General features: G+C 37.3%; 1 protein-coding gene across 11 annotated transcripts in view; it reads left to right on the forward strand.

Moving 5' to 3' along the window:
• The window catches only part of NRXN1 (neurexin 1), a 426,871-nt gene that overhangs the window by 393,102 nt on the left and 16,464 nt on the right, over positions 1-17,305 (forward strand). For 7 of the 11 annotated variants that reach the window (XM_027889910.1, XM_027889908.1, XM_027889909.1 and 4 more), the window contains one exon: positions 13,074-13,161. In XM_027889910.1, coding sequence (XP_027745711.1) covers positions 13,074-13,161 — 88 coding nt within the window. The remainder of the gene's footprint in view (positions 1-13,073; positions 13,162-17,305) is intronic. The other 4 variants (XM_027889907.1, XM_027889914.1, XM_027889916.1 and 1 more) reach the window with 1 other exon arrangement.

Below are 17,305 nucleotides of genomic sequence, written 5' to 3' on the forward strand. Positions count from 1 at the left end.
GGGTCTGACACATCGTGCTGCTGCCATTACATGAGTATAGATGAACCCAAGGGGTTTGACTGTTCCACCTTCTTCTATGGCTACACAGAGCAGAACTATGGGCTGGCTGAAGGTAGCTTACATGGCCCTCCAAAGCTACACAGAAAACGTCTGTTCTTCTTCCTCAGCTTAAATTTATGCACCTGGGAGTTATAACAGTTTTAATTAACTTCATTTGTATCACAGTAACATTCCCATATAGACAAGACTGACAGACTTGGGTAGTTTAATTATAGCCTTTCCTGACACAGCATGCCTATTTAGGGAGCCAACTGAATGTTTTAGTTGTACCAGCAAGAACTTCTTCCAGACGCCCATCTGAGTTTGCGCTTGGGTCTTATGAAATCCTTTTTACTTTTAAGGAGGAATCTTACACTATCTTGCTGTTTGTGCTCCAATCAAAATGAAATGTCCTTCCTTTTGTGCTGTATTTCAACAAATATAAGGTCTTATGAAAAGAAATTTTAGCAGGTAACTTATAGGTCCCTGCCAGAGAATGGAAAGATTTTGTCAAAATACAGTGCCGCACTGAATAACTGGGGTCTGCATGGTTGGTTAATTTCTCACTTTGCATTCTATTTTAAATTCTCTGCCATGTTCCTAGTTATTGCTCATAATGTAATAATGAAGGTCAAAAATCCAGACTGTATGCGACTCAATAATTTTAACTTAGTTCTTTTAGGATTACCTCACAGCGAAAGTGTCTTTGAGGTATGTCTGAGAAGCATGCTGTGTTGCAGTTAGAATAGTGATTAGTATGTAGCCTTAGGCATATTCAAGTTTAAGATAATTCCCTATAGGTTTGGGCTTTCATTTTTAAATGATATTACAAGAGATGATGGGCCAAATGCACAACTGAAGTGTGAACATTTTGTTTCTCTGGAACTGTATATCGTTATACCAGCTGACATTCAAATATGTTGTTATTAATCTGTACCAGCATGCTATTAAAGTTGGCATCAGATTGTGCAGACACAAGGCATGTGAATTAAGGCTTCTTGTCAGATTTGAGTTCTGGCATCCTCTAATTGTTGGTCTTCCATTCCCTTTCACACTTAAAATTTTCCAAATCAAATGTTTTGCATTTGGTTTTCTGAGTTCTTTAAAAACAAACAGCAGAAACCTATTCCATTATGTACTATCAAACTGACACACTGAAATGGACAGCTGGCACAGCTGGAGCCTGTGGATTCACCTTGCAGATCTCAGATTTACGTCCTTTGAGATGATAGATTCCAATAGGCGAGACATCTGCAGAAAAGTTGAAGTCTTTGCTAGAGTGATTAGCAGATTATGACTGACAGTGAATGGAAAGCTGAAAACTTGGTAACTGCTATGTCAACAAATCTGTAATTTTTCCTGCTAATGGCTGGTCCAGCATCTTTTGTCTTTATCCCAAGCCTCCCCACTTTGCTGATTAACTTTTTCCCACCATCCTCTTTTGCCTTTGCAATGGCCCATGTTCCCCCAGCCTTACAGTAAGTACAGTGTTTCATTTCTCTTCCCAAATCCTGCAGCAGCTTATCTAAGTTACCTTTCACACTTTTCTGGCCCTTCATCTTGGTATCCCATCTTGCCATCATTCCAAGCTCCCTTCTGTCTCCCTACTCAAGTCTGGCCTGTTCCTCTGCACTGCCCAAGTGCCATCAGCAGCAGTATGGACAGAGCAGGAGAAACTGGCTCCCAGGTCTCAGTCCCTCTCTTTGGTACAGGAAAAGCACTACCTATCTTCTAAAGCAAGACCGTATTTCTAGGTCCCCGACTCAAATGATACCCTGTGTGAGCTGCAGTTTTTTCTTAGCCTTGATACCCTTAGGTAGATTTTCATACATGTGATAAAAAGGTAAGTTCCTGGTCAACAACGTGGTTGTAAACAACATCTGCGTGTAAATAATATTTCTGCCTGTATTCCTCTTTTTTGTTTTCACTTCACCTGATCTGAGAAGTTGTGGAACTGTTTCATTACAACTGTAGGTGCATGCACGTTAGGATTTGATGCACCCAGGCTTGAAACAGTGCCAGCTGGGTTGGAATGTATCTTTAAGTAGCTAATTTGATAAAACTGAGAGCAATTGCAGACCAGATCTTCATAATGGAAAACACTGAATCCTAAGGGTAATATCCTACTATTCAGTGATATATATTGAATTGGCAGCACTGACAGAGATAAAACTTTTCTTATCCAAATAGCATTTCTTTAAACTTTCTCTGTTTCTTGTTGAAGGTGATTACTTAAGAAAAGTGAAACCTGTAAACAATTAATGGTGCCTAGGTTCTTGAAGCTAAATGATGCCATCTGCAGCACGTGCTGCTCCCACAGCAATCACCTGGAGCATCTCCCAGGCCTGCAAAGCGTCCCTGCTTTCCTGTAGCATGTTTATCACCTGAATTTTGAGTGCCCTTTGTTAGACAGTTATGAAATAAAGGCATCATTAACAAAGCCAAATACCTCTGTGACAAATGAACACTTTCAGAAACTATGTAATTAGCAGTATGTCTGAAACAGTGGCTTTAATGAAACTCCTATTTTAAGTGAAAGGCATTTAGGCATTGTCCCTTTCCAGTACATGTATAGCTAACTAACTCTTGTTAGTATTACCAAGCTGTTATGTGCAGAATGAAGCTCTTCTGTAGGACATTTCTCACCCTGTGAAACTAGTAGGTTATTTCCTCAGTATTTTCCCTGGTTCTGCCATTGTTGTTTGAATTCTTAATTAAAACACTGAGATAAGGAAATGTGTGCTTTTTTTAGTAGTCGAACTAAGTGCTTAATATTTGAAAAGACCATGTTTCAAAGACAGATTTGGGGGGAAACCAACTTCAGTTTTGCTTTCCCTGTTTTGGGTAAGTGTCTGTTAACTGGGGGATAAAATGTGACAAAGGATCTAATATCTAATATCCCTCAAAAATTTAAATTTTAGTCTTTACTATAAAAGTCAAGGAAGGAAAGTGTTAGCAGTGGGACTGGTGCTCATTTTCCTTCAGGAGAGGCAAACTGTGAGTGGGAGAGGGATACTAGCACATGCTCACCTGCTCTGACAGACATAAGCTGATGTGCCTTAAGCCAAAGACATGCTTAAAGGAACTTGAAGACCACAGTATGAGTAGGTCAGTGTTAAATAGAAGATCCCATGTTTTCTTTTTACTGTTTCTGTCTCTCACCTGTCCCTCTTGGGAGCAAGGTGAGATGGCTGATTTACCTAAATGGCTAAAAAGCGGTCTAATAGTTTATGCAGTTTTTTACCTTTCTTCTAAAATTAGTATTTTATGCTCTATGTTTTGAAACAAGATAGAAAAGCTTTTCCACCCAGAAGACATGCAAAGTGAGAATAGAGACTGCATGTTAGTTTCAGGAAGTATTCTTTTTGAAGGGCTTTTTTTGCCCTCCATTCTTTTGAGACCAGCAAAAGATTTCCCATGGATATCAGCAGAGCAAGATATTCTGTGGGGCATAATTTAATAGTCAGGGATACTCACAAGAAGTAAAACTGGCAGTATTGTAATTGTATAAAAAAGATGGAAGTGTAGTTCAAAGTTAGTACCTTTCTAAGTTTGCTGTAGAAGGGGGATTTTCATAACTAGATGAATCGTAGAATCATAGAATACCAGGTTGAAAGCAATCAACTAGTCCAGCCAAATCTTTCTCAAGAATCAACCAGTCCAGCCAAATCTTAAAAGTGTCCAATGCTGGTTCCATTTTTTTCTCTAACTTTATCAAGTTTTGCTAAGACTGGTCTTAAATCATGTGATTAAGTTGCAAGAAAAAAAAAAAAAAAAGGCACCTATGCTAGCAGCTCAATAGTCAATTAAAAGCAAGTCCACTTCCCCAACAAATACTCAAATAGTCAATTTTGAAGTCTTTAATAATGCTCTGCCTGAGTTTTCTGAGATTAATACAAATGCAGGAAGATTTATATTCCAAAAATTCAGCAATCTCCGTACTTGTGATTGGTAATACAGGAATAGAAATTAAAATATTTGCTATCCCTGTTGTAATGTTGCCATTTAATAAGCACAGTCTCTCTCTTGAGTTAAAAAGAAAAAGAATCTGCAAAAGTCTCCACCGTGTTTTGTGAGTTCAGAATTAATGGAGACCAAAATGTTTACTTCAGCAAAAGAGATGGCTAAAAATAAAATAATACCAGAAAATACAAGCATAATGCCCAGAAACATTTCTCTCATACTTAGAGGCAAAATAATTTTCTTGCCTAGGAGAAAATAATAGGATTGCATTTCAACGATCACATTCCATTCCATATATTTTAGGCTCAGTGCAAATGTAAAAACAAAACAAAAATCAAACTGCATTTCTGTTGTTCCTGTTCTGTAATGAAGTATAGTGTTTATGGGAGAGAAATACGGATGTTCTGAAAAGAATCTTAGAAATAAATCACAAGTGACTTTTATAGAGTTCACAGATTACCCTTTCCTTGTTTTCAACCTGTTTTAGTTACCTGGGGGAAATAAGGTAAGTTGAAAAGAAGCACAGCTGCTTCTGATCAGTGTAACCCGTGACAGAACTATTTGTAATCACAGAATGAAAATTAGCCAACAAAATTATTTCTGGAAACAGAAATGTTACACTACTGTGAATCTAAAAGTTAGATGAGAAAGAAGTAATATAGTGATTCATTCGTTTTTCATCCAAGCAGCCATGGCTGCTTTAACAAATGGCACAGTATAAATAATATGCTATTAGGGGCCAGTGATTTGTTTGCTGGTGTGTTGCATATCAATATCTACTCTGAAGGGATGAAGTTCAGGTTTGTGCCATGTCTATTCATCTGTGGGTTTTTTTTCTTCAGCAAGAGAAACCACTGGGCTAGTTCTGGCTGCAACCTCACGAGGATTGCTGGAGGTTCTGGGGCAGACTGAGCTGAGGGGTCAGCCAGCAGTTCCCAAGGGCACTGAGAGTGGAGTCCTGAGAGCAGGGACATGAGCTCCCATTTTCATCAGCCCCACTGCAGAAGGTAGAGAAAAAGCAGGATGGAGCAAAGGGAACAACATACACTTGGTACAGAACTCATACATTTCTTATTCCCAGCTAGCCACCCATCCCCAGTATTTCCAGTAGGAGGGATAAAAGCAGTTTGTTCTTTTTACTGTATCTATAGTTCCACATCATTTAGAAGCAAGACAACGTCATGCCATTGTCAGGAAAAGAAGTCAAATGCTGATCCATTCCTCTAGCACTGCAAAACAAATTTGGGTCTTAATCTATACAAAAATGTGCATAATGCTGACCTGACTCCATGTGCCACACATGCCATCAGGTTTTTATGACATGAATTGGCCTTGATGAGGAGTGTGAAAGATGAACAATTCACCCTTCACTGCAGCCAGCACTGTTAAAACATTAGTCCAGCATTCATAGTAGATATTAGTTGTTCCTTCTATAAGCACCAGACCCTGTGCTATAACTTAAGACTTGGATCAAATAATAAAGTAATTACCCCCAAAAATAAAACTTCTTCCTGTAGAACACTGACAAACAGTAACTCCCATTCTTGGTACTCTGCTATGGTGTGGTTGCTGCTTGCTCTGCTTCCAAGAACCACAGCTAGTGCAGGATCAGCTTGTTTCAAGAAGTCCAAAATAGCCCCTGCTATTATGCAGTGAGTGTTCTGTTAAATATCTGCTTGCAAGGCCTTTAATTATGGAAGAGTAGCCAGTGAAAAATGTATTAGTAGAAATATGTGCATCGTCATTTGTTGCCCAGCGGGGCTGAGAGAAATGGGGGAAAAACAGTGGAACAATTTTCCAAACAGCAGCTCCAAAAAAGTTTCGCAAGGGGACAAGAAAGCTAACATTCATATATAAAATGAATATAGAAATTCAGTTTGGTCTTTGTGAAGGTAACATTTTCCATCTGTTGCAGGAAGTAAAAGACATGACCTGATAGGAAAATATTTGGATTATTTTCTTATTTTTATTTAGTATTACTTTTACTTTTTAAGATTGCTGCAGAATGCTGCCTGTCTAGCTGTTTAGGTAAAATGTTGTACCTTTGCCAGCATGTGGATTTTCTCAGCTCTGCTTCTGTTCTTTCCAGATGAGATGAGTGACTCTATGACTTTGACCAAAGCAATTAACTTCAAATTCTGAGCTTAAAGGAAAGGCATGAAGTTTTGTTGATATTATTTTACTATAAATCCTTTTCTCAAATATAATTCCACTATTTGTGGTAATTTTGCCCATGAGAATTTAGATATTTGGGTGGAGGAGGGGAGCTGGATAAGTAATGTAAATGCTGCTTTGCATAAAATTAATACCATGGATTTTAAAGTTGTTATATGGATAGACCATCTGTATGAAGAGAGGGGGAGGCCAGAAATGATGTTGTTCTGCTTTGATGAGTGGGGCAGGTGTGTTCCCATCACTGCTGTGATTTGGGAACAGAGACTGAAGGTGGCCTGCGGGGCATCCAAGGCATTATCTTGAGCTTTTTACCTACATCTCATCACTTAATTTCTGCAACACTCATTTCACTATTTGGCTTGAGATATCCTTGAGGTTTACTTTTTTCTTTTTTTTTTTTTTTTTTTTTCTGTGAGAGTAACTTATTAATCAATGCTTTTACTTTCTCACAGTGTCAAACACTGACCAATTCAAGAAATAAGATGGTAGTATTAATTAGATGAGAGCCAGTTCTGAGAAGGTTTTTCGATTTTCGGTTATATATTTTCACATTACATGGTAATAATATGTCAGCAGTTAGCAAAAGATATAATAAATATTGTGTATGTGCTTGAAATATTAGCATTTTAATACCCATGTCCAGAAATAACATTTTTCAGTAGCATGATTCAGAAAAAAAACTTTTTGTATGTGGGTGGACAAGCAGTAATTGCTGCACATGTACTTGTTTGACCTATAGCAGGTTAAATAAAACGTTAGAGGCAGTTGTTTAAACAGCATGTCATCTACAGCTGATATTACTGTTAGATCACTACTGCATCTTTCTCAGCAAACTGCCTCATGCAATGGGAGATAATTAACACCAGGGCAAAGCTAGCTGAGGAGTACACCTGATTAATGTGACATATTCAAGTTTCTTTCTACAACAGTCTCAATAACCTGTCACTGAGATCTGCTTCATACACCGAAAATTAAATTCAAATCACTTGAAAATTGTGCCGTTAATACTATCCCAAATAATGAAATTTGATTTTTTCCACATGAAGTCTTTTGTGGTTTTTCATGCCCTGTTGGTTTCTCCCTGCATTCCCACTGGTTTAGGTTACTTTATTCCTCCCTTTAAAGGAAAAAGAGAGGGGGAAAGGAATATATTGAAGGGATTAGGTTTTAGGGAAATCCCTCACTGCCTCAGAAGATAATGTGTCCAGTGCAAAAGTACAAAATGACTACTCACAGCTCCTTTCTGTAAACTTTGCATGAACTTCATTTTTCAAGGAAAGTTTGCCACAGCTAAGAGGACAGTAGTATATATTTTGGGGGGTCCAAAACCTTTGTTTATGCCATGGCTCTAGCTGTGTACCCTTCTGCTAAGCTGAAGCAGATCTCTATGTTTAAATATCAGTTGTATCTGGTTCTGTCTGAACTTAATTGGAAGTATTTGAACGAGCTTTGTTTTCAAGAGGAAAAATTACATAATTTAAGCAGATATGATAACTAAGCGTTACAGAAAAGGGAAAAAGGAGAATTAGAGGTTTAATTTCCTAGACCTACATCCTAAAGCACATTTTCTGACAGCCATTTGCTAACAGTCGTTGAATTCTTTCCCATTAATCTTCACATAATCAAGTCTCTTGATACCAACTCCCTTGGATCCCCTTTTACTGCCTTGTCCCCTTTGATCCCACGACCTTACCATTAATTTCTCACTTTCTCTGTTACTTCTCCTGTCAACACAACGTTGCCCCATCCTCCCATGCCTTAACCATCAGGTGTTGGTGCTGTCTACCTCTTCCCACGTCAGCCTGGCTGTCTCCATCTCTGCACTCACCAGACGGTTCTAAACACACCGAGTTTCCTCAGAGAAGCTTCCAGCCTCAGCAGTGCTCTCCAGGCACCATCTGTTCTCTTTGGCCAGTCACAGGCTCCTGCCTGGCCTTCCTCTGCCTGCTTTCTTCCTGACCTTTCTTCCTGCTGTATGGAAGCCTAATTTTGGAAAATGTGCTAGATCAGAGCCTGTGTAACCACTAACGCCTGTCAGGAGCATCCCCACCTGACCCTTCTCATCCTCTGCTCTCTCTCACTCTCATTTGTTGCATCTGGTTTAAAAGCAAATCATAAGCTCCTCAGAGCAGAGCCCTTGCCTTCCTGCTGCCGTTAGCACCAAGCACAACAGTGCCTGCCTCTGGTATCGTTCAGTGCCAAAGCTGTACAAATAAATAAGAGTGAGTCTGAATTACACAGTTGAAGTTCTCATCTAATATAATTTGAACAGTAGTCACAAGCAGTTGTACCGGTTGTAATTCATATAATAATTTACAACTGCTAGTTTTTAACTATTGTGTAATTTGGATTTACTTGCAGTTCTCATGGGATAAGGTATATTATTGAGCAAGAAAGCAATAAACTGCATTCAGAGTAGCTGTGGGGTGTTATGATTTAAAAGAGAGCTGGTGGAATACTACAAGAGGAAATATGCAGGATCCATTATACTGTTAATGAATGCACAACTCAGATTGGTGATTTAATTTTTAGATCATATTTCTCTCATACCCTCAGGTATAGCAGACTTCATACATAAAAACTGAATAAGATGGTACGTATTTATGCCCAGTCATGCAAAAAATGAATAATAAAAAATTCGTTTCCTGTATTGTTTATTCATTTGCAATTATTTCTTTTAATGACATAGCACTCAAAGAGCATTATTAGAAGGGCACAACCATACTTCCTCATCTAATTTTGAACCCATGGTAGTAACCTCTGAGACAGCTTGATATTTATCCAAAGCTACAGACTGTCACTGTATTTAAGCCATGACTACAGAATCATTTTTTCATCTGGCCAGGAGCTTTCTTGAAATAGTCACCATTTCCTTCCTCAGGCAAGGTGGCAGATTGGTGATATTTTAAACTGTCTCTTGGCTGAAAGACAAGTCCCAAATTCTTTATTTTTACAAGCAGACCTGGTTGATGTAAGCAAGACCTATTCCTGCAGGGTCCACACCCCTGAACAGTTGTCAGAACCAACATTATGCAGTGACTTCTTCTTTTACTAAATAAGGGATTTTTGTGTCCATTATTTTTATATTGGCATGTTAATTTTAAGCTTTTTCTGTCATCCTTTTTCTAAAATGTATACTGATGTCCAACTTTTTAAGAATCCACATTTTACAGTAGACTGCATTTTAAATTGCACAACCATATCTGCAAATTGAATCTGACAAATCTCTGAAAATACACAAAGAAAAGAAGGTGCAATCAAAGGAAATTATGCCTTGCCTTTCAGGTTGTACACCTGCTATTTTAATATTTTTTTTAATCTCTTACAACTGGAGTATCACTTCTTAAATGAATTTGAACAACTCGCCCAAGAGACATTCTAATCCGATCGTGTATTATGATGATACCAGTTGGATGTTATCCTATTAGGCACTCACTGTAAATAGGGGATTTTCCACTGACTTTTAAATCCTTGATTAATGAGAATGCTTGAAGCAGTGTCCTGTAAATTAGCCATAGTGCTAGCAACAATGGCAATTCAGTTAGGACAACTGATTTGTTTTAAATCTTCCCATCCAAATTAAAAAGCAGGAGGAAAAGATAATGTGTGGTAGGTAAAACATATTACTCTATCTTGCATTATTGATCTGCACCCTGTGGATGTCTGACACCCTTAGGTCTAAATCCTTTTCTCTCTTCAGGTAAATTCCTGTCAGTCAGAGCTCTTATGGAGAGAGAACTCTATCAGCTGGGCCATAGTATTTAATTTATTTATTCTTTATATTCTCTAGTGTTTTAGCTAATTCTGAATCCCATGTTAAATTCTGTTAACCAGACAAATGGCTTTCATTTGTAGTTTGGTCAGTGCCATCTCACTTGCCTTTTACAGCTCCTTTGCCTTTTTTTTTTCTGATAAAAATATCTATGAGTAGCAGCACAAAGGTATTTGGGTTTGGGGAAAGGGGAGGATAGGGGGAGGTTTTGATGCATCTGTTAACTGATACTTAAACTGGAATTCTTCCTGACATATTTTTCTGAAGAAAAACACTTTTCAGATCATCTTATCACTTCACTTCTTATTCAGCTACTGATATTTGATTTATTGCTTGCAGGAAAATTAGTTTTATACCAAGTAATGACTTTGAAACATACATTACTTCCTTTAATATTCTGAGACATTGATGAAGTCTTTCTTGATGTACTATATTCACATTTATTTAAGGTGTTATTCATTTCTGTACCCACAATATACATGCACTTTTATCATTCAAGAACATCCCTTTCTTCTTGTAGAAGTATGAATACTCTTTTTGTAGATTGGAATTAGTGTCACTTTATAAAGACAGTTTTGACACTCTCTTATGAGTAACTGAGCAAAGTATCTCTCAGACATCGATACTTAAAGTGTATTTTTTCAGTAATTTTGAATTTCCAGAATATTGAATGTACTGCAAACTGTACAAAAAAAGTAGAGTTACTTAAAGTATTACCATGCTATCCTATATCAAGAATAACCAGAGACACTGCAATAATCCTATAAATCTGTCTGATCATTTCTTCTCAGGTCCCTCAAGTTACAAGGGTGATTCAACCACCCATGTAACAAAACACCCTTAAACAAAATTCCAGTTAGACCAGTAGATCTCACAGACCATCATTTCTTGCAGATACTATTGTGTATGCATGTGATCCTCTCTGTTGAATGGTATTTGTGTAGAGTTCCTCAGTGATCAATTGGTAAAAATGCTCAGAATTCTGGCTGCAGGTCATAAAATATAGTCTTTTTCAATGTTGTGAGTAGAAGGAAAAATATGACACTGTGGCTTCACTGACCAAATTTAAACTGTTTAGGAGATGCAAGTTACTTTATGTACTTATTAGTACTTTTCTATACTTAATAATTGTGGGGTTTACATATTCTTTTATGTGCAGGCTTTACTGGTTACTTGGTTATTTTTTTCTTTACACTTATCTGTGATTCTAAAGAAAAACATAAGTACTCTTCCACTAGGAGACTAAGATATTGGTTTTCAAGCTTAAATGGTTGTAGTCTGGGGAAAAGAAATGGACATTAGAAATTCAAGAGGATATTTGCAGCTGGTTTTTGTTATAACTTTGTTTTCCTAAATGGTAGAAAGAATGGACAACTAGAATGCTTTTTTCATGTCTTTTTAAATTCTGCAAATCTGCCAGCTAATTTTGGCAGCATTACAGATTTACAGAGTTGTTTCCCCCAGCTACAAGTTTTTGCAGCTATAAGGAAAGATAATTTTTTGATTATGGCATCTAAATGTAGCTGTTGTCTATGGCCTTTTTTGGTTACCTTCAGCAAGTTACTTCATTCTCTTATGCCCCAATCTTCTGCCTCTAAAATATATTACTATCATAATAGGCTTTTCTTTGTTATGTCTCACATATTAATGAATCACTGTATCACTTTCCTACTTCACAGAAGTGCTGAGAGCGTATACTCAGTAATATTCCTGAAGCGTGACAAAGTAAAGCCTATTACTGTAAGATCCTTTGCTTTAAAACTCCAGTTAGAATAGTAATGATAAACAACATTGGTTAGCCTTTGGCCCTACTGCACAGAAATAAATTTTTTACATGTTCAGATTTAAACTGATGAAGGAAAACTTTCATGTGTTTTATGTCCCTCCTCTATACTCAGGGAGAGATAAAGAAAAAAAGTTTCACATTCAGTGAAATGGGTTGTGTCTCCTTGTTAGTATGTGTATATATAGGGAGGAATCCGAGAATGGCTTTTTTGCCTGCTATGTCCTTAGCCTCTTGTTTCCGTGTGTGATGTAGTAGTTTATTCTCTTTATGTATTTCCTTTGATGAGGTGAACAGGAACCTGAAATGGACAGTTATGAAATGTCTTGCCCGTAGGAAAAGCTTCTTCCTAACCTCATTAGTGATGTCTTGAGAAACAACCAGGTGCATGGTGGTTTATATTTCCCTGGTATTATTTCCCTGAATAACTGTGGATATTCTTATTACATTTCTAAGTGACTGTTCTCAGAGGTGGCTTGAAAAGGTATTTCATTTTTTCAGGTTCAGATTGCTTGCCTCAGTGTTTCATTTAATATCTCCTTGTTCTTGCACTGTAAGAAGCAGTAGATAGGAATTCCACAGTTTCTTTTATTTATGATGTGTTGTATCATACATCCCCTGTTTTGTCTACTTTGTCCAGATTTATTTGATTTCTTTATACAAAGAACTATCCAAATGCATTTTGGGCAGATGTTCCTAGAACCCCTTGGACCTAAACATGGCATTCAGGCAATACTTCACTTATTTAGGAAAAGAAGATGTTCTCACTTATTTAAGAAAATAGCATGATAATTTCTGTGCTGTATACATTTATTATTATTTTCTTTCCTTGACTTTCTTTTCATTAAATAGTTTTCAACTCAGTAAGAGACATGTTTTCTTATTTTCCTTTTTTTTTTTAGCTCTACGTCTGAGAAAGAAAGTGCAGTTAATGGAGAAAGCGTCACTACATTTGTAATAGTTTTAACAGCTGCAGGCAGTTCATTATTTTGACTTGTTTTTTAATGCCCTCTGTGTTTTCAGTAATATCATAGTAGAGATTTTGGAGATAAAGAGGGAAGACCAGCAGCCCCAATATATGTATTTGTCCTTCTACTTTCTGTTCCTATTAAAAAAAAATATGAAAACGTTTAAGTGCCTATACTGGATATCTAACACAATTCTAAAAACTGACAAGTGCAAATTGAAAAGCAAAGTCCCATTAATACAGAGTTGGAGAGTGTCACTGTGCCATTACACATTAATTCTGGAATGCTCTGGGCCTTGCATAATCTGAGCAAGAGTCTTACAACATGTTCAGTCAATTCAAGTATATCTATTTGACTTTTATTTTCTTTGCAGACTACAGATGACATCCTGGTGGCCTCGGCTGAATGTCCTAGCGATGATGAGGACATCGATCCCTGTGAGCCGAGCTCAGGTGGGTTAGGTTAGTCAACTTTTTTATTACTTTCTTTTATTTCATATTTGCATGCTCCGGTCCCCCAGAGTCCCATCTAGCAGGACAGTCCCTTCTTACACAGCAAGGAGAGGTTGAATTGCAGCCTTTCTGCACAAGGCAGAGAGTTTACCCTTTCTACACAGGGAGAGTTTGCTATCCATTTCTCAAAGATAGCAGATGAGAGCACGCTAATAAGTCATGATCCAAGCAAGGTTATGGCTTGACTAAGGACTTGAGGATGAGCTGAAAAGGGCATTCTGGGGACCCTGCAACTATGTTAGAGTGATAAAGAAGGTACAACTTCATTTAGGAGGAAGATGGTGCGATTGTTTGTCCTTTAAGCATTTCCCCCAAATAAGATAAAAGTACCATATTTAAAATGTTGTGTTATGTCATAGAATCGTAGAATGGCCTGGGTTGGAAGGGACCTTAAAGATTATCTAGTTCCTACTGCCCTGCCATGGACAGGGATACCATTTTACTAGAACAGATTCCTCAGAGCTCCATCCAACCTGAAACACTTCCAGAGATGGGGAATCCATAACTCTCTGGGCAACCTGTTCTAGGACCTCACCCACCCTCAGAGTAAAGAATTTTTTCCTAATATTTAATCTAAATCTACTTTCTTTCAGTTGGAATCCATTACCTCTTGTTCTATCACTACATGCTTTTGTGAAAAGTCTCTCTTTCTTATAGGCTCCCTTTAAGTACTGGAGGGTAGAGTTGAGTTCATGTTGAATTTTGTGGTATGAAATTCTATATAGGTAGATAAAACCTAAAGACATAGAATTCAACAGTCTCAAATTTCAAATTGGTTTATGGCTTTTTTTCCAAGCCCAAACTATTCAGAGTGTATGTTTTAGTTCTGATTAGAAACAAAATATTTTGACATTCTCATATTTTCCATGGAAGAAAAACTTTGTAGTGTTTTGGCCATGTCTTTCTTACTCCCACTGAATAGTGGAGATCCTTCTCTGTGATATAATGGAATGGGTTGGGTTGGAAGGGTCTTTTAGTTATCATCTAGTTCCAACCCCCCTGCCATGGGCAGGGACACCTTCCGCTACATCAGTTGCTCAAAGCTCCATCCAACCTGGCCTTCAACACTTCCAAGGATGGGACATTCATGACTTTTGCGGGCAACCTGCTCAAGAAGGTTCAATTATATTTAATTATGGTCAATTAAATACTACATACTTTCCCTAAAAATCTAAACATTTATCACAGAAATGAAAGGACTGCAAAACTTCCTAATATCAGTCTGAAGAGTCGTGTTACTCTGTAACCTTTAAAACATCCCAGGTAGTCCAATGGATTACTCCTGCTTTCTTTGTTGGCTTGGCTTAGCTTTTACATTTCCTGAGTGAACAGCTTGTGGTACTAAATAGATATATCTCGGTGTTTCTTTTTTCCTTGAATTCTGTGCTATTTAGTAGCACACCTACTGCTAGTTAGTAATTTGGTAATCTTTGGTAATTGCTATAATACAATAGTAGAAAAATTAAATCTATTTGTTGTTCAGTAACATACTTAATTCAAGTAAAAATCAATTTAATACACGAATAGTATATTAATGCAAAATTGTGACTAAGAGCCATCTTAGTACAACACCAAAATCTGGGGCAGTCTACATGGCCTCAAGACAAATGAAATTTTACTTCAAATGCAAATGAGTGGTTCCTTTTTCAAGTCACATAGCCTGATACTCACATACAAGAATTATTTACTTAAACTGAAGTAAAGGCAGATACATTTATAACTTTCTCAGTGTCTGATGGACCTGTGGGGTGGTATTTGAGCTCTTCCAGGAACAAAGATATTTACAGATTTGATGATAATACTTTGGGATTGATTTCTTTTGGTTTCCAATAAAATGATTTTAGAGGAATTTTCGAAATGCCACGAGATGGAATGATCATTCTTAAAACTGAGCAGCAGTGGGTACACTCACCTTAGACAGTTTTCCATCTCTCAGGAAGGCATTTGACTTGCAGAAGTCCCAGACATCATGATCAAGATATTCAGGAATTGTGATAAGGATTTTTTGTTTTTTAATTCTGGGAATTAATTTCCAGGATATATTTTTCTGCACTTTGATTCTCATTTACAAATTCTTGAGTTTAACAAGACTGTCCTGTCCAGTATGAGTCACTGCAGTAGCTCATATGGCTCTGAGCTCATTCATGCCAGTTGCTTCCTTGCCTTAGTTAATTCAGTCAGTGCTGTTCAATAGATAAATTGGCATTTAGTTTGTTTGATTTTAATTTATTTTGTAAGGTAATTGAAAGCAATATATTGGTTGCCTGGCACTAAATAATTTCCCAAATCCTCTGAGAATACATCTTTTCTATTAAAGATGTGTTTGTAATTTCTCAGCCTTACAGCTCACTGAAACCAATGAAATTTCAGAATAATTCTTCTTTGAGGTTTTCAGATTTGGGGCTGCAGTGCTTGGTAGTCCTGAGCCATGCACAGTCATTTAGCTGATGGGAGGGGTGAAATACAGGTTTCTGGCAGGTTATTGTTTCTGTCCAAACTATGGTTCAGATGAAGAATGTGAATGTTAGTTTTCCAGCAAAACATTGCCATTAGCTTTACATCCTGGTGTTTAGCTTTCCTGTTTTAGCTTATCATTTATCACCCAGCTTCACTTCTCATTTTTGTTTATTTGAGAATGGTTTTACTGTTTCATTTTTTGGATCCCAACTGCTACTGCTTTTTTTAAAAAGTGTGGATTGGCACAGGAATTGTGTTCTGCATAATCCCAATTGTCTGGATCTTTTTATCTGTCATTCTTCTCATCAAAATGTCACTCATCCTCCCACTCTCAAACTTTTAAAAGCTGTTAATTTGCCTTCATCAGCCTTGTCCTTTTATCATATATGAAACAGCCTGAACCAAAGGGGTTACTGAAGTCATAACTTCTAGTATATCTGTTTCTCTGTAAGCTGTTTAAGTCTTAGTCACTTAGTGTTATGAATAACCTTTCATCATGAATAGCCGGGTAGGCACTGCTCCATCTCGGTAATACTGCAGTTTCCTTGTGGGTTTGAGCTACTCCCAAGGGTATGTTGGAACTTAAAAGAGAGAAGGATGATCTTGCTGGCAGTGACAGATTAATGTTTTTTTTTTTTTCTTTTAATTTTGGATAGGAGATACAAAAGGATATGTCCTTCCATTTAAACTCTTCTTGTGGTTCAGTTCAGCTTTTTCCCCTTTCTGCAAATGAGAGTTGCTTCTGCACAACTACTCCTCAACATCCCCACTAATGGTGGTGAAGATTATGTTTCCTAACAAATAATTCTAGGAAGCCAAATATATGATGCTTAGGGCAATTTTACTTTTATGTTTTCACTTCCAAGGCTGGGATCCTGATGGTCAGTCAGCAATGGCAAGAGATGATGTTCTCAGAGCTCTGAGGTGAACAATTTTCTAGCAAGAAATCAAGGAATGGCCAAAGCCCGTGCAGTTTCACTGACAGAGCCATAACTGAACATTTCCATGATGATTGCCATAATATGCCTATTTCTAACCAAAGTTCTCAGCTAAAAATGAGAGCCTATTCAAAAAGCAGTTTGAATATGGAATGCCTATATATCACAGAAAATGCTGCTTATGTGGATTTTCCTAATTAGTGAGATTTATGCATAAAATAGGACTTCTCTTCTACTACAGTTATGTTGCAGTTTGTAGTGGCTAACAAGTCCCGATTTGCCACCACCAGCTTTGCTTTCTGTGCACCTGTCTTCTAAATAATAAATGGAAAGATGCAATTTGCAACAAATTTCATGTGGGACATAAAAATGTAAACCAGATTAGGAGCTGCTGAGCAGCAAAACCCATCATCTTGTCTGGAACATAAAGTCACAAAAATTATAATTGCAGATTTCATTGTGGTATACAAACTGCTAAATGTGCCGTAATTGGTTGAAGTCGTAACAAATTTATTAGCATGCAAAACTTAGTCAACATATTTTGTTTGCACTATGTTTTGTATAGTGAGGCAGCATGTATTGCTTTCATGGTCTCTCCACCTTCCCCTCTCCTACTCTAAATGCTAATAACAGCACAAAGGTTGACGATGATAATAATAAAACAAAAATATAGTTTATATGTCCTCAAGTTCATGTCA

This window comes from Empidonax traillii, unplaced genomic scaffold (genome assembly GCF_003031625.1).
Source record: "Empidonax traillii isolate 1590-97213 ecotype Southwest subspecies unplaced genomic scaffold, ASM303162v1 scaffold275:size1536655, whole genome shotgun sequence".
NCBI classification, from domain to species: domain Eukaryota; kingdom Metazoa; phylum Chordata; class Aves; order Passeriformes; family Tyrannidae; genus Empidonax; species Empidonax traillii.